Source organism: Trichoplusia ni, chromosome 10 (genome assembly GCF_003590095.1).
Source record: "Trichoplusia ni isolate ovarian cell line Hi5 chromosome 10, tn1, whole genome shotgun sequence".
Taxonomy (NCBI): domain Eukaryota; kingdom Metazoa; phylum Arthropoda; class Insecta; order Lepidoptera; family Noctuidae; genus Trichoplusia; species Trichoplusia ni.
In genome coordinates this window covers 3,917,662-3,942,849 of record NC_039487.1, presented here as the reverse complement: position 1 = coordinate 3,942,849, position 25,188 = coordinate 3,917,662, and the positions used below count along the sequence as shown (strand labels likewise).

The 25,188-nt window shown below is 33.8% G+C and overlaps 1 protein-coding gene across 1 annotated transcript; it reads right to left on the bottom strand.

The window, feature by feature from the left end:
• Positions 1-22,209: 22,209 nt before the first annotated feature.
• LOC113498132 (larval cuticle protein LCP-22-like) lies at positions 22,210-23,399 on the bottom strand. The gene is made up of 4 exons (XM_026878072.1): positions 23,327-23,399; positions 23,059-23,255; positions 22,608-22,779; positions 22,210-22,428 (listed from the first exon to the last, which is right to left on the bottom strand). Exons 1-4 carry the CDS (start codon positions 23,336-23,338, stop codon positions 22,342-22,344), a joined length of 468 nt encoding a protein of 155 aa, XP_026733873.1. The 5' UTR covers positions 23,339-23,399; the 3' UTR covers positions 22,210-22,341.
• Between the last annotated feature and the right edge of the window lie 1,789 nt (positions 23,400-25,188).

The following is a 25,188-nucleotide window of genomic DNA, read 5'->3' as shown; positions in this document are numbered from 1 at the left end:
GACAATCTTGACCAAGTTACGTATTTCGTACTGAATTATCATAATACAGTGTAAGATTCCTTGAAACATTTCAAATATTCACAGCCCTTAGATAAAGGTTCCCTCTAAAGAATGTAAGATATTGGAAAACCCATAACGGGACGTTTAATAAAGGATAAGCTGAATAACTTGAGCGTTGTTCCCAATAAATTCTTAATATTTGTTACTTTCAACCGGATATTCTTTTTTTTATAAATGGTACCCGCAATGGGATTTCCTCGTGTATGTGTTTCTGAAATATGACTCGTACAAACGCAGACTCTCGAAAAATTCTGGAGATCACACAATTATTTTTTGAGGGGATTAAATATAATAAGAATTTTGGCACAAAGCATGTTTAATACTAACTAACAATATAATTTTCATATCCTAAAAACTAGAGTAGTTCGCCAAAATCAGCTTTAAGATACATGCTATATTTATATGGTACTAAACCATCTCTTGAAACTTAGCACCTGTAATAAAAATACGATATTTCTCATAATATATAAAAGTTGGAAAATGTCTTCCAAGCATCACAGATATTATTAGAAAATCTCTTTTAAGCTTTCTCTGATATATACGAGTACACATTACACAATATTTACGTGAACACATAATATCTGACAAATATTACCAACGCACCGCAGATAGAAACTTCGCAATAAAAGGTAAACAGGAAAATAACGGGAACATTAGTTTTCATATAAATGGAAATATAACGCAGGGTAATAAGCGCTTCAACTTCAGTTTCGCAATTGCTTTTTTTACAAATAGACGTTGTTCAGGGGATCGAGTTTATTTACGACATTATTCTTATAATGGCTGCGTAGTACGACCCCAGGGCCCAGTTTTAACTGAAAACGTTCGCATTGCAGCTATGGGACGCATTAAATTTTTAACTTTAGACGCAAGATCTGTATTGTCTACTTTTAACTTCTTTCGTTTTATTTATTCATTTTTATAATCAAACTCCGTAATTAAGTTCCCTTCTTTGTAATTGTTTGGTGAGTTATAATAGTTGGTTTGTGCGAATGGTTGGATACGCTCCCTTTTTCGTATTTAGTGGCTTGTTCTCAAAGTTTAATTGACTACTTGTATACCTATTGTGAAAAAGTAGTGTTATGCCGATTTATTTCTTCTCGTAAAATATCCAAATTTAATTTGACTACAAATAAATATTTTGAATTTTCCCGGAAATGCGACGGATATTTCATCCAAGTAATTATAAATTATGCAGTCCGTCAAGTCCAATCAGAAATACATTAAATAAATTCACAAAACCTACTACCGCATACTCCGAAATAATTCCCGAATATAAATTTATACAGTGTGTCGCCACAACCGCAATAGAACAACAGTTGCCCAGTGTGCCAAATCCGGAGCGTATCTGACAAAACCGTGTCCAAACGGCCAGTTGCATGGACGGCAAAATTACTGCATAAATCCCCAACTACGATATTGCTGAGATTAACGTTTTTGAATTTACTCTGTGTAGTTTTTATGTAGTCCGTTTTTATCCGGAACAGTTTTGTTCGAGTGCGTTTTATAAACGTAGTAGGCACGAATCGTAGGCTTGAATCGATGGTTCTCATTTCAAAAGTACTGAATGAATTGATACGGTTAGCTCAACTTAAACCATGAATTTTTAATTAAGTATTCTTAATACGAAAATTCAAAGTATAAATATATGTATTTTTACCATATGGCGATGTTGTTGCAACTAAACAAAAGTTTATCATGCTTCTAGATATTTGCGGCTTAGCTTTAGGTTAAAGTTTAAATTGTATTTTTAATTAAGCTTTGACTTTAACTAAAACAGTTTAGCTTAGGCTTTAAATAAAGCTGCTAATCCAAACTGTGCTAAACTCTACAAATCAGTTTGCTAAAAAGTTTTCAGACTTAACACTGCATTACCGTTAATACCTATGAAAATTTCGACAAAGCCACTTTGCTTGCTGGATAAAGGTTTTAAATAAAATATTATTGGAACAATTAAAATTTCAACTTAATTTACGAACAAGAGGACAATTGGAGTGTAACTTTTATGAAAGCTATTTATTGCGGGTAGCACAGATATTCCTGGTAGCCGGTCGCCGGCCCGGACATGTCACGGTTCGGACAGGCTGCGCTGTCCACATTTCCACAGCCCCGGGGCGGGAAATAGTTGCGATTCTGTGTTTATTTTAGGTAACGCCTTTGAATTATTCGGACCACTGGGCAAGCTTATACATACATTTATTATTGATTTAGATGAAAGTTTTTGTAACGTTGGGTTGATTTAGTCTCAAAATAAAGTTGTTACTATAAATACAGTACTACTTATGAAGAAATAGTTATTTCATCAGATAGGTTCTGCAAACGAAAATTCTTTTAAAGATTGAATTGGAGAAAGACTTGAATAAATTGCAAATGCTGTTAAGAATGTGACCTAAAAAAGATTTGAATAAATTCCTATAATCCAAAAATATCGCCGACGTAAATATTTTTAAATTAATTAGAATTCAAATCGCTGCTCACGTAAACAGGAGCTATTTCCTTATCATAACTGCTGTCATAATGGAAAAGCATTTATCTCACGCACATTATACTTGTATCAATCTGTTCTTATCTGGGCTGTAAAATAAAAATGTTTGCTGCAAATGCTTCTAACGTTAAACATTTTAAATGGATTTAATCGGAGATGCAGTTGAATATTCAGATAAATAGATATTGATGGCCTATCGTTGGTTGATAATGTTTGAAATGTGCGGTAGCGATTTATATAGATTCGTGTGATTTAAAAATCGTGCGGTGATTATAAACATTACTTCATGATCTTAAGGATCTTGAGGTTCATTTTAAGCTAGTAACTACTCATGTGACTTTTTAACTAAATAAAAAACCATAAAGTTTTAATTTCAAGTTTTCCTATGCCAAGCCCTTTTAAAAAGTTAATATTAATGACTGTAGTTGCGCAGGTATGCATTTCTTATTAATTTTAACCAATTATGTTTTTGTCGTTTAAATTATATCCTTTACCGTGTGTAGAAAAGTGTCCGGTGAAGACTATTAGACAACCTATAGTTAAGAAACAAAAAATAACATTTATTTTAAAACAATATACACCACAAATTCACGTAAACATTCGACATTAATATCGATACACGTATATTTAAAACAGGTGTACTGGCAAGCTCGCAAGAGAAACTAAACATTCAAACTGATACAGCGGCAGTTTACTGTCCAATATCCGGGAGTCGTAGTTCCCGACCGCCGTCCCACCCATCTGTCGCGTGTTGCACCGACCAATATTATAGATTATTATACAACTAGCTGTTGCCCGCGACTTCGTCCACGTGGTTAGAATTTTCCCCGTTTACTCCACATTTTCCATTGTATCTTCGCTCCTATTAGTCGCAGCGTGATGTTATATAGCCTATAGCCTTCCTTGATAAATGGTATATTCAACACAAAAATATTTTTTCAATTCGAACCAGTAGTTCCTGAAATGAGCGCATTCAAAAAACAAACTCTTCAGCTTTATATATTAGTATAGAAGTATAGATAACATTACTTGGTTCTCTAGCTGGTACTCTGTCTATAGATACACATCAATTTCTACTCTCTCGTTCTCTCGGACTATGGGTGCTAATAGTAAAGTACCGAAAAAGTTTTGCTTTGTTTTGATGACCGTACTAAAAAAAACAGTCGGTAGCTCTTAGATTTCATTTAAGTAACTGTGATTTAGCGCTAAAGTAGGTAAATAGACGTTTATTCTATGACTATTGCTATAAATTCTATTCTATATCTGAGTATATTTAATCCCTACTATCCCTACTAATATTATTAATGCGAAAGTAACTCTGTCTGTCTGTCTGCCTGTCTGTTACGCTTTCACATCTAAACTACTAAATTGATTTTAATGAAATTTGGCACAGGGATAGAGTTGACCTTGAGAAAGAATATAAGATAGTTTTTATCCCGGATTTTTGAAGAGTTCTCTTGAAAACGCGATATAACCGACGCGGGCGAAGCCGCGGGCGAAAAACTAGTTACAATATAATTGATTGAACTAAAAGAATATTAGAGTAGATTATTCAATTTATTTGTTTGCATTTATTTATAAATACTTAATCTTCAATTAAAAAATAAATGTAGTTTTATATCAAAATCTTCAAATATATTTATTTATTTGTATTAATAAATACTTAATCTTCAATTTAAAATAAAATGCAGCTTTATTTTGAAAGAAATATTTCAAATTGTATTTCTTTATTCACGACAGCTGAATTAATACTCAGACTAACCGAATAAAATACCTTTGCAAAGAAAAATAATCTTGTGAAATAAATTTTATAAATTTTAGCGTTGAAAGTGTATTCAGAGGGTTGTATTCAACAAGCAGTGGTGGCGGTCAATTCTATAGAATGTTGAATTTTTGCTTTTGCTTTTTAACTTCATAGAACTCGTTGCAATAGGGTGCGAGGAAGTGGCATCTTTGAACGGATATTGAAGGGTAAACTGTGAAGCCATGTTTTTCTAGAACCTTCTGAGACTGAATTCGAAGAAAAAGATTTTTTTAAATGCTTGTGTAAAAGGAACTTGTGTTGTGTCTGTTATTATACCAGCTATTATGGTATTTTTTCTAGAAAATCTTACAGAAACAAGTAGGTACATCATTTCTATATTTTAACGCGTTTTGATATAAAAACAACGTTAAAAATGTTATGTATATAATTTGCAGACTGTAAAATCTACTCAAAATAAATGAAGGATCACCCAAAATATTTTACAAATATAAATGATTATTTATTACCAAAACAAAAGACGACCAAATAAAAAACAATACTCAGTTAAAATCGCAAACAATTTCATTTTAAACTTCGAATCTTTCGTTCTGGATTTAAAACATTTGTACTTGTCTCCAGTAATTTTTAACCCATTTTGCGCTTGGCTGTAGCGAAATATTATTTGAGCGTTATTCCTGTGACGTCACGTGCATCTGATTCGGAATGTCCCGGGCCGCTGCCCCTTGGGCCATTAATCATTTGGACTGTCTACGTGTCGGCCTGACTGGGCCGAGTGAACACTTTGGTACTACCTACTTACATTGTTTGAAAACATGGATTGTTGTTGAATAATCAATTTGTCGGGATTATTATCGTAAACGAGTCGTGATTAAGAACAGGACCTCTTTGTGTGGGTGTTGTAGGGTGTAATTATGATGTAGCTTGTATTTCTATTTACAGAACTTTTCTGAGAATAAGGTTGCTTATTTAGGTTTCTAGTGAAATATAACAAAGAGTGTGTCTATTAATATGGTCTTTTGTTCTATAAAGACCGTTGGAATGGTGGGTGGAAATTTTATCTGTAGTTCTGTGTATGGTAATGAGATACAGTCAGTGACTTACGGACAGACAGTGGAGCCTTAGTAATATGGGTTCTGTTGCCATCTTTTGGGTATAGAACCCTTAAAATAAGTCTAAGATATTTAAAAAGGTATTTACTGTTATGTAGTATATCAAAAATCTTTTAGATGAATCATTCATTCATTTCAAAAGTTGTGTTATTGCGTAAAACGTGGATAATTTTAACCATAGTAATTTGAGAAGAAACTTCAAGTAAAACAAATGAATGAGGGTAATGTGTGACGTTGACAGTGTCACTCCTTATTAGTACAGAATTGCTTTAATTAAAGCTGTCAGTCAAACGTAACGATGGTTCGCACATTCGCTATGGACATTTCATTACACCTACGTATGTTGTATGGTAACGATAGTTCATCATTATAAATCGTAAATAGGTAAAATAACAAATGATTTAACTTTTTCTGCAAGTGCAACCAATTGTCTTGAAAATAATGTTTAAAAAAAAACAAACAAAAATAGGTTTGTAAACAGATTTTTTATTTAAATTTTTGCTTGGAGTGCGGTGAAGTCTATGAGTGAAGTGCTAACTACAATTTGTACTATAACATTTAGTCAGAAAATCAGTTTCACTGGCATGATTGCATGCTTATGATATGGCTAATCAGCCAACTTGGCCTAGCTCGAATGCTGCCAAAGATAAACTAAAAATGCAATCAAAATCTCTCATTAAAGCTTGGAGCGACTTCATAAATCATCTTAATTTTTTTTCTCTTATTTACAACACCTTAAATTCCAAATAATGTTCTCAATCAATCTATTAAAATTTTGAAGACACCGCCCAAAACGTTTCAATTTATCTGACTAATATTTTCGTACACCTTATGGTATAAAGTGACTGATGAATATCAACCACGCCTTATGACGCCTTCGAACCAATTATGATGTAAGGTAATACGAAACAGTAGTTGGATATCAGGTAACACGCCAACTTAATGATTTTTGGCACGGGGCGTGATAGAAGGGTCTTTAAATTTAGAAGTTACGTCTTCAATGTTTTACTTTTTATTTTTTTGTGTTAAATTTTTGTTAGTTTAGTTCTATAAGTCTAATTTAAAAGAAATGCCTGAAAATTATTTATGGATAATTTATTTTTTAATAATACTTTGTTTGGAGGTTAACAATCTATGACTTAACAAAGTGACTTAGACTTAGACAAATATTGTTGATGGCCAAAGATTTAAAAAGAATCTCTTCCCCGGTTATCTACTACAGATTTCTTATGAAATGAGCACAAGTTTTTTTTTATATTTTGGCTGTCGACAGGCTTTTAAATAAATAAGCAATTTATTCTTAATGATTTTTAGTCGTCTTACTAAAGCAGCCCAGTTCATGTATCCAATGACTAGAACACGTTCGTAATAAAAAAAATAGGTATTTATGAGGATTGAATAAATTTAAAATGCAATTTTTATTCAATATTATGATGCAATTCGTAGTTTTTTAGAAACACAGCTCTGTTGTGAGCGCGGTCCGAGCTTTGTAACAATGGTGAGGGGCACGGGCCGGGCGGCGGCGTTTTTATCATTTCTAAGAGCATATTTCAGATTTCTCTTGTTTAATTTTTCTTCGTACTTATTATCTTAATTAATGATAAAAAATAATAATCGCACCTAGGGGTATTTTACGTCGGATACATGAACTGGGCTACTTTTGTAAGACAACTAAAAAATCACCGTGTATAATTACAGTAAAGGTACTTAATTTTATTGTTTATTAGAAGCTCTCATAGCACGCGTCGTTGAAAACAAAAGTCGTTGTATTTCAGAGACTCAGTTACTCCGTGAACGAAACGTTCAAGTCTGTGCACACGTTCAAAAATAAACTTTATGTTAACATAGCTAAGTCAATATTTCGTCTGAAGATCTCAACGGATGGAAGTATAAGGAAAGGAGCATTAATTAATTAGGCAACGATGTTTTTGGAAACCGAAGTTAAAGAATGTTGGAAAGTAAGGGACATCAAAATAAAGTTCTTAAAAAGTTTCAATACTCTTAAAAGAAACAATTTATTTCAGATTAGTATATTTAAAATCTCTTTCAATTTGTCTGTTAAGGACCCTTTAGGGATGGGTATTTCCTCAAAGGGATGTAAATTAATTAATTTCCGGACTAATATGAGAAATTCTGATTAAATTTCTTACATTACTTTAAGTCGTCTAATTATTTTGAATATTATTCAAAGTTTTGTAATAATCATCTTTGTTAGTAAAGTTAGAGAGATACTAAATATATTTTCCTCAAATAATTTAAATTAGAATAGACTATATCGTGTCAACTTTTTGTTTATTTGATGATAATTCGTCTAAGTTTGGAAATAAATAAAGGATTATTGAAAATGTTGATGTTCACTTTTTCTTCTTGCCAATGAATGATTTAGCAATAAAAGGCAATATGTTATTCTTTGTTTCATAACTCGAGTACAGCACGATATAGAGTCAAATAAAAATCACATTGAAATATTTACAAAAACATTTTATAGTTCCTACACGATGAGATTAAAACCTCGTTTTTCACGCTACCTTTTCGCTTTTGTTTGACATCGAAATGCAATTTCAAATATCGATTTTTATTCCATGACATAAACACTATTGGTCAATTAATCAACAATTTGTCGATACTCAACTAATTGGGGATGTTTTGCCTTTACTTAATCCCCAAAACTAGGTCACGTTTTTTCATTCTTAATGATCGCATTTGTATCGTTTGCCGTCAAAAAACGAATGTATCAATACGTTGTTACTACGGATTCTGTACAAATCTTTTAAGGGAAACAGGGTGGGAAATGACTTTGGTAAAATTTGGGCCAGTTACCTCAACTAATGAGGCAGACGTCCACGGTGACTCTTCTAAATAAAAACTGGGATGGTGTAGAGCAGTAGGCGTATATTATCGTTAGAATATTTGATTTTGTATTGCGTGTTTTTAAATTAATTCAGATTTGCTGGTCTAAAAATAAACTATGGCTATGTTGATCGAGTGTTACTTTATAAATAACGATGTGAAATTATGTTTGATGCCGGTATCCGTTTTGATTGCCAAAGATTTGTAATATGCCATATGTTACAATTTATTTAAACGACAATTAGGTGGCATTATTAGGACATTAAGAAAAATGGCATATTACTAACTAATAGTAAACGACAACTCAATAAAAAAACAATAGAATTTCATAAAGTCAGCTCCACACCACGGAATAGGCGCAACCGATGCAAAAGTTAACACAACAGGCCCGTGATAAACGATTGACTCAATGACTTGAAAAAGTAACGCCCCAAAACGACGATCGTGGTCCGGCTAACGACGTCCATTATCCGGCGATATCACGAGAACGGCTCGATCGGTGCTTTTCACTTGCTGCGATTTTACTGTCTCCACGCCTGAAGTGCCGCCCAAATGAGACTAATTTGAACGAATTGGACGACTCGCGATCAACGCTCCTGTTGTGAACGTACGTGCTGAAAGTTTGCTATAGTGCTTGATTTTCTAAAGAATATTTCGGAATAGAGTGATAACTTGCACACATTTATCACCGCTATTAGGCGAGTTTTCGAAATTATGTTACATTTTCGAATAGATGGAAACGTTTTCATCTACAATTTTTACGAATTGGTTTTTGCTCGACTTGGTATCCTCCAGAGGTTTCAAATGAAGGATAAGATTACGTTCCTTATGTAATCAATCAACTCACTTCATGTGACGGCAGTAGATCGTCTATATCAATTGTAAGCATTACTCTCGTATTTGTAAGGAAGTTGCCAAATAAATAAATCATATTGCTGTAGGTCATTCATCAAAGTTCAATCTCGCTTTATTTATAGACGTTTGCTTCTGTATTATTTGTAATTGGTTTTCCGATCCCTTTCACAACGAAACTTATTTGATAAATAGACATATCATATCTCTCTATATTTAACCCTTTACCTGTTCCCGATTTAGTTAAGTCGAGATCAAATCATTCCATTGGACCAGACATTAATTACGTGACCCTTTCATTTGTCCCAATTAGAACAGCATATTTTAATAACGAAACTTAATCTCAATCAAATTCTTAATCGCCATTCATAATTGAGATAACAAAATTACTCTGATCTTAGAAACAAATTGCGCTGAAACATGAATCCTTTATTCCGAGAACATTTTGTTCGAGAATCATTTAAGTAACGATTTTATAGAAGCGTGAAGCTTGTCGGCATCGATTTCCGAAACACAATTTCTCAGTGGCACAGAATAGAAGGAGCACAAACGACGAACCTCGTTAGTGCAAAGACGCCGCTCATTGGATTAATTAGTTCCCCGTTCAGAGGAACACGCCGACATACTTTCGCAGCCGGTATATTGCAGACTCTAAGAATACCCTTATTGTTCAAGACGCCTCACATTTTCATGTATATTTTAAGTTAGCCGCCTTCCAAGTTGCCTGTTACCCCCTTAATCCTTTAACAATGTTACGAGGAAAGTATTCAGCATGCTCTAAGGAGTTTCCACTTTGTTTAGTATGAATAGTTAATTAAGAATTAATTGAATTTTAAAGTAAATTATGTTATTGTTGTTAATTTTATATTAGATTTGTTTGGGGGTTACGCACAGAATTTGTAATTTTATAAAATATGTTAAGACCCTTTTGTGTGTAATATTCTTGTTTAGATAAGATAGCTCGCTGTCATTTTGTTTAACCTTCACAATTGGCTGTTATTTTGTATCTCGACATTGTCCTGGAGTATTTTAAACAAACATTATGTTTTAACATTTTATTTTATTGAGTCATTTTGTTGGAGAAACACTCAGGAACGTAACTTAATTTGGAATTTCTAACCAAATTTTGCCAACAATTTTTTGTTTTTCTCTAAAATTATTCCACGAAAGTAATACTTATAATGATCAAGGTTATAAAATGATGGAGTTTGGTTTTTCTCTGAACATTTTCTACAGACAATTATCATAATATTGGCCGTCTTCTAAGACACCACATACACATTCACCAAAAAGTCTGAAATCAGAGAAGGATCCAGGGTTTTTTTTAAAAGCCACGTGTGGAGTGTCGCAATGTGTGAGGCGTTTCGCACGCCCCGAGACGGCTCCTTTGTCGGCCTAATTTGAATGCAAAGACTAGGTGTCAGATTGACAGAGGGTAGAGTTGTCAAATGTGATGCTAAAGTCTTAGTCCGTAATCATAGGCATTTTAATCAAACACCAGTACACGTAGCAAGTCATTTTAGGTAGAATGTTAAAGTATAAAAATAAATCAGCATAAAGGAAACAATGTATATCTAACATCTAGATAAAGAAAATAATTTCCCCTAAGCCATAAATACGTCCCAATAGACCAGGGCTGACATTCTGTCCTATTTATTTAATCTATGTCACGAAAGTAGCTGACACATGGACATCAGTCATTCTGCCGGTCCGTCGCGCGTGACCACAAAAACAGATGCCTTAACTCGCTACTCATATAAAAACTGTAAAGGGCAGTAGGGTCGTACCGATTGTCATGGAACAAAAGGGCCCCGCTGACATAACAGACCATAATAATTAATATTATTAGCTGTCAACGCCAGATGATTCTTATTCTTGTATTTTTGTGTCCTCATTTAGTGACTTCTTTTGTTTCAGTGAGAAGTACTGACATGTGTAAAGATTAAAAAACAAATGAGCGTTAAGCATTCCACTTTCGTAACTTTACATTGATAAAGAAGTCGGATAATTAGAAGTAGAAGCCGCTGGATAAACCAACATACATAGGCATACCGATGTTTTAACGTATCAAAAAAAAAATACAAGCAAAAGTATATAAAATTTGAGTATTATAACCAAAACAATAAATTTCAAGAATAGATGGCAAATCACATATCTAAAGAACAGAATACCAACTAAAAGCCATTTAATTCCAACATTAAACGTTTTTTATTTCGAAACAAAAAACCCAAAGACAATAGACAAAGTATCGGAGACATAATGTGTTTTTAAAAGAATGTCACCATATGGCCGGTGGAGACAATAAAACGTGATAATATCGGTGACAGTTGTTACTTAAAGATTACGGACTAATTATGTCGCTTTGATAATTTTTTTGTCACCTTTTGTAAACCATAATGTATAAAGCTTTGTTTTGAATAAACGCCGTATTGTGTTACTGGATATAATACCAAATAGTTTCCTTTGTGTTATTAAAAACTTTTATTGTGAATTTATTTATTATTATTATTACTAGCCTGGAATGTCCCACTGCTTTGCAAAGGCCTCCCCACTCTTCTTCTTAGTGAATTTATTTACTTGGAATTAATTAGGAACTACATCATCAATTGATAATCAATATAATCATACTTTTAAATGTTGCCTAACCTAAAAAACTGTCACTGAACATAATCGCATAGATAACAAACGGCGTTAAAACAGAACTCTGTCAAAAAATGTATAGAAAGGGGAAATGAAAAAGTATTTTCAGGAAAAAAAAGTGAAAGAGTTAATGAAAAATATTGCCTGAGGCGGTCGGGTCAGCTCCTTTCAATTTAACTGGCGGTACCTTGATCCTACTAATCGGAATATTATGTTTCAATTCCTTCAAAGGATAAACGATTTCAGGATCGTTGGGTTTCAGTCTATTGTTTCATTATTTTTGCTTGAGTCATGAATGATTGTACCTAACAAGTAAATCTTTATATTGATTCGTTTTTATTGCTGCTCCAAAAACTGGTAATCGCTTACGATTTGATTCTTTTGTTTTTTTGGTACTTACTTTATTATTATTTAAGGTTGCCCTTTTTTCTCCACGTAGATTTATATTAATCACATGACAATAGAAAACGAATTAAAAATAGAAAACTACGAAAACGACATTCTCTTTCGTTAAAATGTTCGTCAAGCCCTATAGAAAAAATAGTAAAAATCAGTAGAAAATAATTTTCAATTTCCAGACCGAATTTTAGCTTTGCCATCTAATCTTACGTCAGCTTACCCATTTACGCGATCGATTTACGATTTAGAAGTAGATTATAGTGCACAAACGTCTGCAAACAGAAGTGCACTCTAATAGTCCGATGGGACATCGCTATTTCTCGACAGATAAACCCAGTAGCTATTTTGGCTGGACACAGGATTACCTAGAGCTTACAACCTTGAAGTAAACCAACAGACAAACAAAACAGTCCGAAACAGTCCAATAGTTGCTGTTATTAGTTCCCTTCAAACAATAAATTTTAGTGTGAATTTAAAGACTTTGGTCATTACGTTAAGACTCTCTGCTTGTGAAAGCTTCCTTCATTATAGTAGAGCGTCATAGCGTGCCTCAACTATCAACATTGTGAACTAGATAACACGAAACTCCTCTGAATATCAGAAGCTTTAATATCTTACATGCTAAGTATGCACATTGTTCTATTTTACTCTAAAATTAAATATCGTATGGTTAGTAATAAGAGTAAAACTTATATATACGTGCATAGTGTTCATTTGTTTTAATGTTTTATAATAATATATGTATAAATTGAACATACTAAATGATTTCTGATCATAATTTTAAACGGACTCTATCCCTATTGTATCATCACAAATAAAATATCCTACTATTTCGCAAAATGGTTCTAGGTGTCAAGGCATTCTTAAACAAGATTTGTCAAAAATAGTCAAGTTGTTTAGCATGCTAAAGTAACAAATGGCCACACAAACTTTCAGGTCTATAATTATTAGTGTGAATTCAGTTGACGACATCTACCCAATTGTCGACGTTGTTACTTTAAAATACAACAAAACCTATAAAAAATCAGACACCTTTGATGAACATGTTAAAAGTCTCAAACACGAAAACAGCAGTCAACACTAATCTTAAATTATGAACATCCAAATGCTGCTAACAGTACAAGTAACTACTTCTTGCAACAACAAACAAACGTTTCTAACTTCAAGTCTTCACAAGATCCGTGTAAACATGTCTAAGTGTTTTCCTATTTCACTTTGACATTAGTCGACAATCCCGAACGACGTTCCCTCATGCATACACTCTATACTCAGAAGGAATGTTTAATTTATTTAGATAGTCTCTCGTTGCGCAAAACTGAAGGCACGAACCTAATTACGTCTGTAATAAATATTCACTAGCGATAAACTCCGTGAATAATTTACGATGGTGTAAACGTTTAATTTCACCACGGATTTGGTTATTTGCGCGTGGGATGTTTTCCAATTGAGGAGCGGTTATACTTATTTGTGTGTCTTTGAAGACGTTTGCGGAAGATATTCGTATGACGGATTTTGAGTAATTTATTAGTATATTGCCATCAGCCCGAGTGCTTTAATGTCGATATTGAGTGTTTTGATTGCCTTTATGTAGGCCATGTTTTCTGCCTGTTAACTATTTCGTTAACTATCGACCAACTCATTTTGTAAATTATCTGCATCTGATGTTCTCTATAGTAGAAGTTTTGGGTGATAAAAGGTCTGGATATATAAAGATGCACTTTATAGTATTTTTTTATTTTATGTGAAGTAGTTCACCTTACTATGCCAACCACCGCGTAAGCGTTTGTGTGGTCCACGAATGCTTGTCTTGAGGCTGGGTGTCATGATAGTGCATATTTGTGAAACCCCCAAGACAAAGGGTTTAGTTAGTTAGGCGATCCCCTAATTAACTAAGACCCTTTTTTAAAGAAATTGAGTAGAAAGAATTTTTAGCAAACATAAATAAAAAAATAGTGGAGTAAAAAGGTACCTACAACTTCAAGTACCTACAACCGTTCACAAAAACTGAATTTCAATTCACAAAACTTTTAATTTCGATATTCTAAATCAGTCCTTTAATACAGGAGTGTCGATAACACCAAGTTTTCTCCATCGCTGAACATATTGAAAGTTTAATTCCTCAAGAATTAGCAACATCTTGGCAGTAGGTAAAACTAAACGAGCACAGGCATCATCTTTCCACGATATACGAATAAATTTAAACAAATTCGTAACGAAAGCAATTTCAAATTCTAAACTTGATACAACTTCACCGCTTGATGCGTATAGAAGTTTCAGAAAACACGTCTCTCATATTAAATACAAGTTAAATAAAGACAGTTTGCTCAAGTATTGTTTGCTCACGTGAATCCTATTTGAGAAACAAGTATAATTCCAAAGAGTTTAGAGTGAATTCCTTGGGAAATTAATTTAATAAATTAGTTATGAAACAACAATACAAAGTTTTGCTTTTACAACTGATGGCAAAAGAATTTGGTTCGTTCATTATTATCTTTTGTGAAAATATTTTTAATATAGAAAATATGTTGTAGGCGAACGTGATTTTCGTTCTGTTGATTTGAAGAAAACGACTATATTTTTAAGTCCAGATTTAACAGTAAATATTGTATACCTTAATTGAATTTACTTGTTTCAAGAAATTATATATGTATCATGTATAGAACCGAGTGTGTTGATTTACCTTCGAAAATACAAAATGTAATATCGGTTTAATTTCCATAAAAATCTTGACCAAATCCCACCCACCGTACTTAATAAATGATTCATGATATAAAATAACAATGCACGAATTCTTATGGTAATTTTGGGACGCATTATAGAATATTGCAGAGGCCGAACCGTTAAATAGAGGCAAATACAAAATTAACATTTGAAAACATCAAAACACTGAATCATGGCGAACTCATCTTAATCTGCGTAGTTAATCCTTTGGACATTTCGAATGCGTACGAGATTAGTTAACTCTTGTCAAGCGATAACACGGCTGGACCACACATTTATCGTATTCAACTCTAATTAAATCCCTTTATAAAGGCAGGGCCGGTGGGGCATAAGTCAGGTATTGCGAGATAAAGATTAATGCGTTCTTGTCAAATAATTTACGGTGTTGATAGCGATCCGGCTGCGTTGTCCATTTTGCATGTCGCGTAGCTTGTTCATTTCAATACGCGCGCATTTTATGAGTGATTTATTTTTGATTGAGTTGTTAATAGCGTTTTAAGTAATGATTTCGATATCGAATGTAGCACGTGTCTTGATTTGTAGTATATAATTGGTATCAGTTGCAAGAGTGAAACCTTTTACGTTACACAGGAAGTGTAACAATCTGGCTTTGATCGACTTGTTTTCGGTAAATACAGTCAGAAGTTCAGAACCCATTTGCATTCCAACGCTGGCTAATTCTGGAACAACGCTACGCAGTTCGACAAAACAACAGTTTAAAAATCTGAATCGCCAAACTTGTCCCTGATTAGTCTCGGTATGTTTTGTCTCAGATCAAACAAGTTGGGCCGAGTAATGCCGGCGCCTACACAAACATGCTACCTAATGTGTTTACCTCTAATTCCAAACAAAAGTTGTGCGAACGGCCCGACGTTGTTTGAGAACACTTTGTCTTTTGCTGTAGTCGTTTTTACTGACGGATTTGGGCTGAACGGAACCAAGTTCTTTGGTACAAAAAATGGAGCGAAGCTTATTAGACCCTTGTAAGGATTTCTCGTAGTTCATACAAGCATGAAACGAGTAGTGACCGTACTTGCCTTACATTTTAGGGGATATTTATTGTGAGATTTTCTGTTTTTCCGCCCTGATTTGAACACATTTTAATAGAACTGCTTAGACGTCGAAATAAAAAAATACACGGTCTCTCAGTGATTCATATTACACTCCCAATAATAATTTGTGTTGTGTTTATGTTTAATTGTAAAAGGGAACAGTTTATTTCCCACAAACATCCAACACCTTTAATGGTTAAAGCTAGACGTTTTCGTTGATCAGTTTCAAGTTACTCTGAAACATATCTAGATGTTCGGTTGTTGTGACACCTCCCAGTTCATCGCTTAGATGGACCAAAGCGAGCCAGTCGAGTCTCGCTGGAAACTCTGTAAGTAAGATGAATATTGGCGCTTTATTTTCTTTTAGAAGTGCAATTTCAACTGGCTGTATTCTTACTTAACTCTTGGTGGATTTTGTTCGTGATTTGTATTTTTCTACGTAAATTTAATATGTGTTAAAAAGACGCAGGTAATATTTTTATGTATGAACATGAATAGTTAAATTTATAAAATCGTGACTCTTGTTCGGAACATCAGTCATTGTCTCATAATGAGACATTGGGTACAGCTTCATATTATTTTTCAGAGAACGTATTCCTTTATTTTTTGCACCTACCGAGGCTGTTCACATGCCAGAGTTAAAATTGAGTAAAAAGAGCATTTGTCATGTATACCCCTACAATTTTAGGATATTAATATTTTTTTAATGAACGTCATTCAGCATGTCGGGGTAAGTTTCAGGTTAAATAGTAGTGTCATCAGCATCAGTAAATATCCAGGAAGATAATAATATCCACTCGTAAATGTGTCGTTACCCAGAACGAATCTTAGAATATTGGTCTAGTTCAGTAATAGGGTTGCATATATGACATAGAGATCAATACTCGATAGTCCAGAGGCTCCTTGCTTCAGCAGATTGTGTTACCGCAGTCAAACTGGCTAATTCTGCCACTGAGACGTTTGACTCAAGGCAGCTTAAATGAGGACTACGTCAATATTGCTTTACCGTGCAAATACAGATCCACATCCAAGTACACCCACTAAGTATAACTGGCCTCGATAAAACGCCATAACTTGACCTCCGATCGTAAAATGACCACTCCGAGAGTTCTAGGATATGTATTCATTAAGACGGCAATAAAATTTAAGATTTCTGTGAACAAAAATAATTCAGAAAGCAATACCGCTTAAATCTCCAGAGGATTTTAATTAAGTTACCAGTTCCATAGAAAACGTGTCCAAAATACTTGAGAAAAGCTTGTGAAGTTCTATACAGGCACTCATCTCATATAACTTTGATAACTGCGAGTATTCGAGTACGTAGAAATATGTAGTTGCTTAGTTTTCGACGTTTGACTTCGACAAGACTGATAAAGATACTTTGATGATTGATGGGAGCACAAGTTTTACTAACTTAGCTGTTGAGGCAATTTTCTTACCACGCTTAGGGATTTAGTTGAGTAATATTATTTTCTTCTGTCTAGTGTTAATCTTCCAACTAAGGCTATAAATCTGTCTGTAGTACTATAGTTATAAGCACAACAAAATGTAAGTACATAGTTATTATTGCTACACGCAAGTATTTATCGTATAGATATAAAAAATATTCTCCAATTTGGAAAATAACTATTCATTCTGAATGTTTGGAGTGGAACAATCGTTGACATCCATACATTTATATGGAAAATTTATTCAGAAAAATATTCTTAAAATGAAATACCCACAAATAACCCTTTTAACAAAAATTCAAAGAATAAAACCTCATTGTTTACATGGTTGTGGTCAAAACAACGTCTACATTGTTTGGCTTGTTTTTCCTTGTGTATTTTTAGTGCGATTTTAAAGAGTTCGGGATCACGCCGTCTCCCCAAGCTGTCTTAAGAGTAAAGTTTGATCAAGTGGGAAACGTTCAGAAGTTTATACTTACTTTACCGCAGGAAGTGAAATAAATATTCATGAGACTTAACTCGGGGAAAACTTATTTCCACGTCAGTGTCTGTCCGTCTGTACATTTGTAATGAAACGACTTATAACAGACTGTCTTAATACTTTTAATTTTGCTTTAACTCTTTGATATTTGCTCGTTTAATTTTAATTCATTCATAAGTACATTTTTATATGTAGAGTTTCGACATTTTGAATTTAAATATGGTTTTTGAATTTAATATGCCTAAATAATATTAGATTTGGAAAATAAAAAAGGAGAGTTTATAATTAAATATTAGCAATAAGCACAGAAATTAAGGTTCAGTACTTTTTCTCAAATAGGTTAATATTTATAAAAAGGCAGTAAAATAAGACTCATATCTCTCCAGTCGACATAATTTTGCACTTTTGGTATTTGGTTACTATCTTGCTCAGAAAATGTATTACGATCATCAAGGATCTTCTGCACAAAAATAAAAGTCAAAAACAATAGAAACTCAATCCAAACATATTCGAGACATACTTTAATTAAGCGTTTCCAACTTCTTCCAAGCCGACACACTTTTCCCCATTGTATAATAAGCGTTATGTCGTTTTAATACAGTCCAAAATTATTAAATAGAATTTCTGGACAATGTGCGTAGATCCTGAGGCAGCAAGACACATTTTGTTAGCCAAGAGGTATTTTACGTCGTTAGCGAGTTTACAGAGAACCACAAGCTTACGTGTGGAAAACTTCCAACTTCAAACAGTGATAAAACATACTTTGCGAGATATTTTCTCAACTTTTTAATGTTGCAGGGCCCTTAAGTGAAGATAAGCCCCTTAATGGTAAGTGGTCGGTATGATCCTGATATGATGAAGACGTGAGGTGACTATTACCACTTTTTGTGGAAACTTCTGGAAAAAAATAACAAAGCACTTTGAATTTGACGCATGACTTGAATATGAGAAGTCAAAGTGACTTTTCAAATTAGAGAAAGGCTAGCCTTAATAGCAGAGGACGTGATCCCTGAATTGCGTTTTTATGTGACTGTATTTTATATTTTCGTTCGTTTCTGTTTTTGTTCTCAGAAGAATTTAATAGCAGCAAAATTCCAAATACTTGCTTTTGGTACTTCGAGTTATACTAAAGAAATATTTTTAACACTACCTTTTAATTATTGTTTATCTCAACATTACTTCGTTACAGGTAGTCACAATCTTGAAAATCTGACTAAGGGGTATCGTGTTGCCAAGGTTAAGTCAGATAGTCGCTTCATGAAAAAGATAGTTGATCTTTTTAGACTGGAAGCCGACCCCAACATAGTCGTGCAAACGCTAGAATGAATGAAACTTTTAAGTCTTGTTATCTGTGTTCTTGAGCATTCTTCATTCATCTTCAAATGGTGAGCATAGATAATACTTTCTAAATTTGATCCAACCCTGAATCCATTTCGCACAAAGTGAACAAGCACAATTCATATCAAAGTTTGCAAGTCACACATAAACCAAAAACAACATCAAAAATATACAACAGTGATAAGCAATCCATTTGCCGAATAGATTGTGGTTTGAATGTCAATCCCTAAGGGTTCTCATACTATCCAAAATAGTCAAGAGACATTGCTAGACATGCCCTAAATTTCGTCCTTAGTGTCATACCCTGATGATAAAATAATATTACTATCTAGCGAGCCCAAAAGAACAATAAAATCACTTGAAAAAAAAAACAAACTTAAACAAAAAATAAAGGTGTTATTTTTCAAAGTACAAAGCGGAAAATGTGAAGTAATTGCCTTTATGACTCCTTCAAGACTTCCTGGAGTGTCGTAATGAGCTCTATGGAAAGCTATTTTTTAGAATCCCCGTTTTATTTGTTGCCTTGACTTGCTTAAAAATAAATAAGTGCTAAAGTCTATCAAAACCTGACGCTAAATGAATAGGAATTATTTAAATAGTTGGGTTACCATAAAAGTTGGTAACTACGTATCATCTTGCAAAAAAATTGTCTGAAACATAATATCTACTGCATAATAACAGCTATTAAAATCAGCTGTCAAAACGTCTGACCATAACACCCAGTCTGCGTCAAGAACAATTTTATTTTCACCTCGTAGTGGCTCGTTCAAGAAATACGTACTTTTCAAAGTCATTTGACGTAAACTGGCTCTCTTAAACTAAACAGACACCAAGTTCGAGTACGGCGAAGGAAACTTTAAGTTTTGTGGCTTCAAGTGATGGTTATTCGTCGATAAACCTACAAAGCTACTTCTTAAATATAATTTATTTCTTTTTATTAAAGTAGAACTTCGTAATCTGTGTTGGATTACTTGTTCTGAATTTGATTTGTTGTTATGCAAAAATTTTCTACAAGAACTTTGTTTCTCTTTGTTACGTTACCTTGAAATCTTTACAGGTGGAAAAACAGCCTAGAATTTATTCCTTAAATTAATTAAAGTATAATATCATAAGCCTTAGACGCAACTGAGCAAAGGTGGTGTATAAAAGCTTAATGTTAAAAGCCAAGTACTTGCCTCGGACATCTTAAGAAATTAAGATAACAAAACAAAAATATTTTTCAACAATTCATAAAAAATGGCTGTTCTTTTTATTACAGTTCCTTCAACAGAAAAGTATAATACGCTAAGCTAAAAGAGCTTACAGAATTCATTAAATTTGCATGAACAGCTAGCTACATAATAGCTACAATTTTTCTTTGCGTAAAACACTTCCCTTTCAGTCCAACTTCAGCATTTACCTTAAACGCATTCAGCAAAAAGAAACATCAGACCAGAAAGTGGTTTTCGCTGTCATTACAGCTCATTTTACTGAAAAGCTTTTATAGGTGGGATGTTAAGTTCCCTCTCAACTATCATTATCTTAAGCCCGCCTGAAAATTTTCTTTAAAGTGATCTGGTTTTGGTTCGTTGGATAAACTTCTACCGCTTGCAGAATCGCAATCTTTTGTTTTAAAATTTTAAATGAAAACTGTATTCTGATGCAGACTCGATGTATGTTTTATTCATAAATATTATAAAAACAATGGCTACCTTTTTGAATGTATACAATTTTGTGCACTTATTTTGAATCCCTAAAATTTCGTTTACTTATTCTGTTGCATTTTGTTATACTGCTTCTGGAAGGAATCCAAAATGAATAATAAATACCATCTAATTAAAAATTTTGAAGGTTTTTTTTATTTTTCTTAATTCATTATCAGCTTTATTCGCCAACCCGAAAATAACATTGTTCTCTAAACAATCTGCTACTATTTTCATTAATAATACGAGAGTAGTAAACGAACAAGCGTGAATTAGAGCGTGGTTGAAACTTAACCACCATTATTCTGCAACTCTGGCACCAAACTCCATAACATGATTAAGGCTGCTATTCATTGTATGGTCACAGTGCGGCATGAAGCGATTTCTTGTTTTTTAAAAAACTACGCTTTCGACACTCAATTTATACACTTTAGATTTGATTTATTGGCAGGCTCGATTGCAAGTAAATATTATATTTCGACTGCAAAGATAGGCGAGTACTAAATGCTAACACGCTAAAACCACTGCGCTCAACATAGCGCAGGTTCAATCCTCTCCAAAGGCAAGTATTAAACTCCGAAGTGTAGAACAGCTTACATCGCAAAATAAAATTAAAAAAAAAACACAATTTTCCTTGGATATATACATTTCATATACTCCCACGTCTGCCACTTATTAATTTGGTAGGACTATAAGTGATAAATACATCAAATTTAATATATCCTTATGTTTACAAAACCTGCTTACAATATCGCGTCATCTTAACACTAAGTCAAACCTCTTACGACATCGGTTGTAGGCTTTAGGGTGGTATTAAGGTCGGGCTAGCTTCCAACGTCTTGTATTCGGTGGTCCGACGCGTTTAATTTATAACATCCCATATAAATATCTGTGGTGGTTATGATGTGTGGTCTGAACCGCAGTAAATTGCACATTACAACACGCAGTATATTAAAATAATTAATTTTGACCCGAATATTTGGAGGGTTTTAGATTATTCTGAACATCCTTGCGAAGCCGGCATTTGGCACTTTGAGCGCGTTACGTGAATTTTCGCTTTGATGTATTTAAGAATCTCTTTGGTGAAATCTTGATAATAGAATTTGGGAGGTCCCCGTGATAATAATAAGAAGGAAAGCACAGGCATAGAACAAAACACCGTTATCCTTGATCAAATTAGCAATAAATAAGGAAACATTTAATTCAAAGATTAATTTAAAAATGTTCCATTGATTTAAATACCCTAAGCAAATATCCTTTTTATATTACTGTGTCATGTAATAAGGAAAGAAAAATAACAGAATTTTGTTTTGAATAAAATTATTTATTTTGCTAATTCCAACGATGTGTTGGAAATATGTATATAAGGATTCGTATATACAGGTACATTAAATTTATTTACAGGGTTCACGTTAATGTTATAATTTAAGCTAAGTTTTGTCTAAAGCCGATGGTCCATTTACTTCTTCTGGGGGATCCTGGCGAGGTACTCAAGAGCGCGGGCGATTTGTGGGGGGACTGGGGGAGAGGTGGGGATGGCATCACCCTGTAATAAATAGAACAATTAGTACACAAATACTATGAGTATCTTCATTAGCCTAAGTAGGTGGATGATCTTTTCGCTTTTTCCGCGTTTTTTTAAATCAATTTCGGAATCGATGTCATAATTTTTCATTCCTTACTAAGAATGAGTAGAATTCTCAAGATAAAATGTTATCAACTTACGGAGGGTTGGTATCCGTTCTCATCAGCGACGTAGGAGATGACGACGTTTTGGCCGTCGGGGGCAACCCATGAGAAGGATCCTTGGGCGACTACAGGGATGATGGGTGGGTTGCCACCGAAGTCACGAGGAGTACCCTGGGCCTGAGCAGCGATACCGTTGTCGGTCTCCACACTGTGGAATATAATGTCGTAAGCATGAGATTCATAAATTACATTTTGATAACTTCGGAGTTTGAAAGGGTGTCATCCACATCGAGGTGAACCACTTTCATGATTTTTGTTATAGCTGCTTCAGAAATACGTTATTTGTAAAAAAATCTGCTTGATTAGCTATCACAATTCATGAGACACACAAAGTAAATCCTCATTAACGGCGTTGCTTTTTATGTAGAAAACTCTAAAAAGAGGATTTAATATAAAAAAATAATTGGAAATTTGGATGGAAACTTACGCATAGCTGTAGCTGCCGTCGGGTCCAACATCGTTGTCGTAACGGATGATGCTGGCGGCCTGGTCAGAGCTGGCGACACGGCCGGAGACAGCAGCTTGGGGACGAGGAGCAGGGGCACTGGGACGAAGCTCTTGTCTGAATGGAGCGAATGCAGAAAGCTGGGCAGAAGCCACAGCCAAGACGGCGGCAAAAGCAACCTGAGAAAAAAAAACAAGTGAAAAATGACCCAAGATTTTTTAGAAGCTTTTAGTAATTACTGGATACTTACGGCGAATTTCATTTTTGATTGGTTTTTTTGTTGATTGTTAGAAGACTAGATCGGTTTGGTAACTGATATCTGTTGATGAGTTTTTTCTAGCTTTTATACTATTCCGGCGAATGCATTTGCGCAAGACGACATTGATATTGACATAATGTTTGCATGTGTTAATTAGTTGACGTTGTAACATTTTTCTGGCAACGGAAGAAACAATCTAATGCAATAGAATCAGAAGCATAAATTTATTATAATTACCTTTTTGTAAGGTCGTAGTATAAGTTAGTTATAAATATTTATTTTAATCAAAGATCGGTTTTAGAATACGAACACAATTTTTCTATTTATCTATAAGTAGATAGTAATTTATTAAACGAATCAGTTTTGAAGTTAAGTTATTTTGGTTTTTGAGAATAAGTATTTAAAAGGAACGAATACTCGACGCATTATTGTTTTTTTTTTTGTTGTCGTTTTAAAATTAATTAAGTGGATACAAATTTTCAAGATATTATTTTGTTTAAATTATTCAAGTAAATAAAACAAACAGTCTAATATAATATTATTATTAACATTACCCAGATATTTACGAAGTGTGTCTGTATAGTGTTAACGACTTTTGGCAAGCATTCGCCGTGAGTGGACCATGAAATCTAAACAATAAACAAACTGTTTCCTGCAAGAAAATATACACGAAATGCAGTAGAGTAGGAGAATACACGGTCGATTTGTGTGATGACTAAGATAAAATATGAACTCTCAAAATGTTCAGGACGATAACGTACTAGATGCTTAATTAAAACAGCATTCAGTGTTAAGGAATAGCTTTCTTTTTAGTCCTTTATGAATATTCCGTTGGCTATAATAAACATGGGTATAATAAAAACATTGGATTTTTTTAATCATTGAAGTTCCAGCAAATATGAAAAATAAAGTTTTTTTTTCTGAGCTCAATTCAACTTATCAACTTTTAAGTGAAGCCGAAATAAAATGAGGCACTTGAAAATCAAAAATTGCATCAATCTATCAAAAACTGAAACATTTGCCAATAAAAATATCCGGCGCAAAACAATAGTGTTTCCCCCGATCAAGTTTGATACTTGGAATTCACAGCAGCGACAGGTGTTTTTTACGACCACCCAGTGATTTAGCGCTTGAGGATTCGCCATTAATCCCGTTTGGATAGACACGAATAGAAACAATACAAACATTGCGTTAACCAAGTGTTGTTTTGAAATAACGAATGCCACTGATTTATAATTCTGTAAGCGCGGTTCAAATATCAAAATTCAGTGCACTATTGCGATGGAGCCGACTTTATTGTATTGAAAACAGTGAAAGATCTGGAAATATGTGAGAAGAATAGTTTTCTGAACAATACTGTGAACGTGGCAAGTGCAACTGCAACATTAGAACCAAAGAAAAGCGTTATACGCTCGGAGAAAAAGCTGAAATGAAATATCAGAACTACTTTACGGGAAAGTAAACCAAAAAAACAAAAGTGTTGTCTTATAATGCAAGACCGAGAGTTTTTACAAATGACGGCGAACTTGGATCTACGGGAAGATCCACAAATTGGGAGACATAAGCTTACAATCCGGAAGGTACTGACGTACAAAGTTCTTTTAATGGGACTTTCCTCAGAACAAATTGGCTGTTAAAACAGAAATTCTCTTCAACAGGAATCTTAAAGCAGGATTTCCAGGAAAGTACACTTGAGTTATTCACGCCTTGACATGTTAAAGTCACTTATAATACATAAGAGGCATTATGGAATCAGCACATTTTCGTCCAAAGGACGCCGAAGGCACGTTTTTTCAATGTATTTGTAAACCCAAAAAGTAAAAATGTCGATAGAGACTCAAAATTGTGTTAGA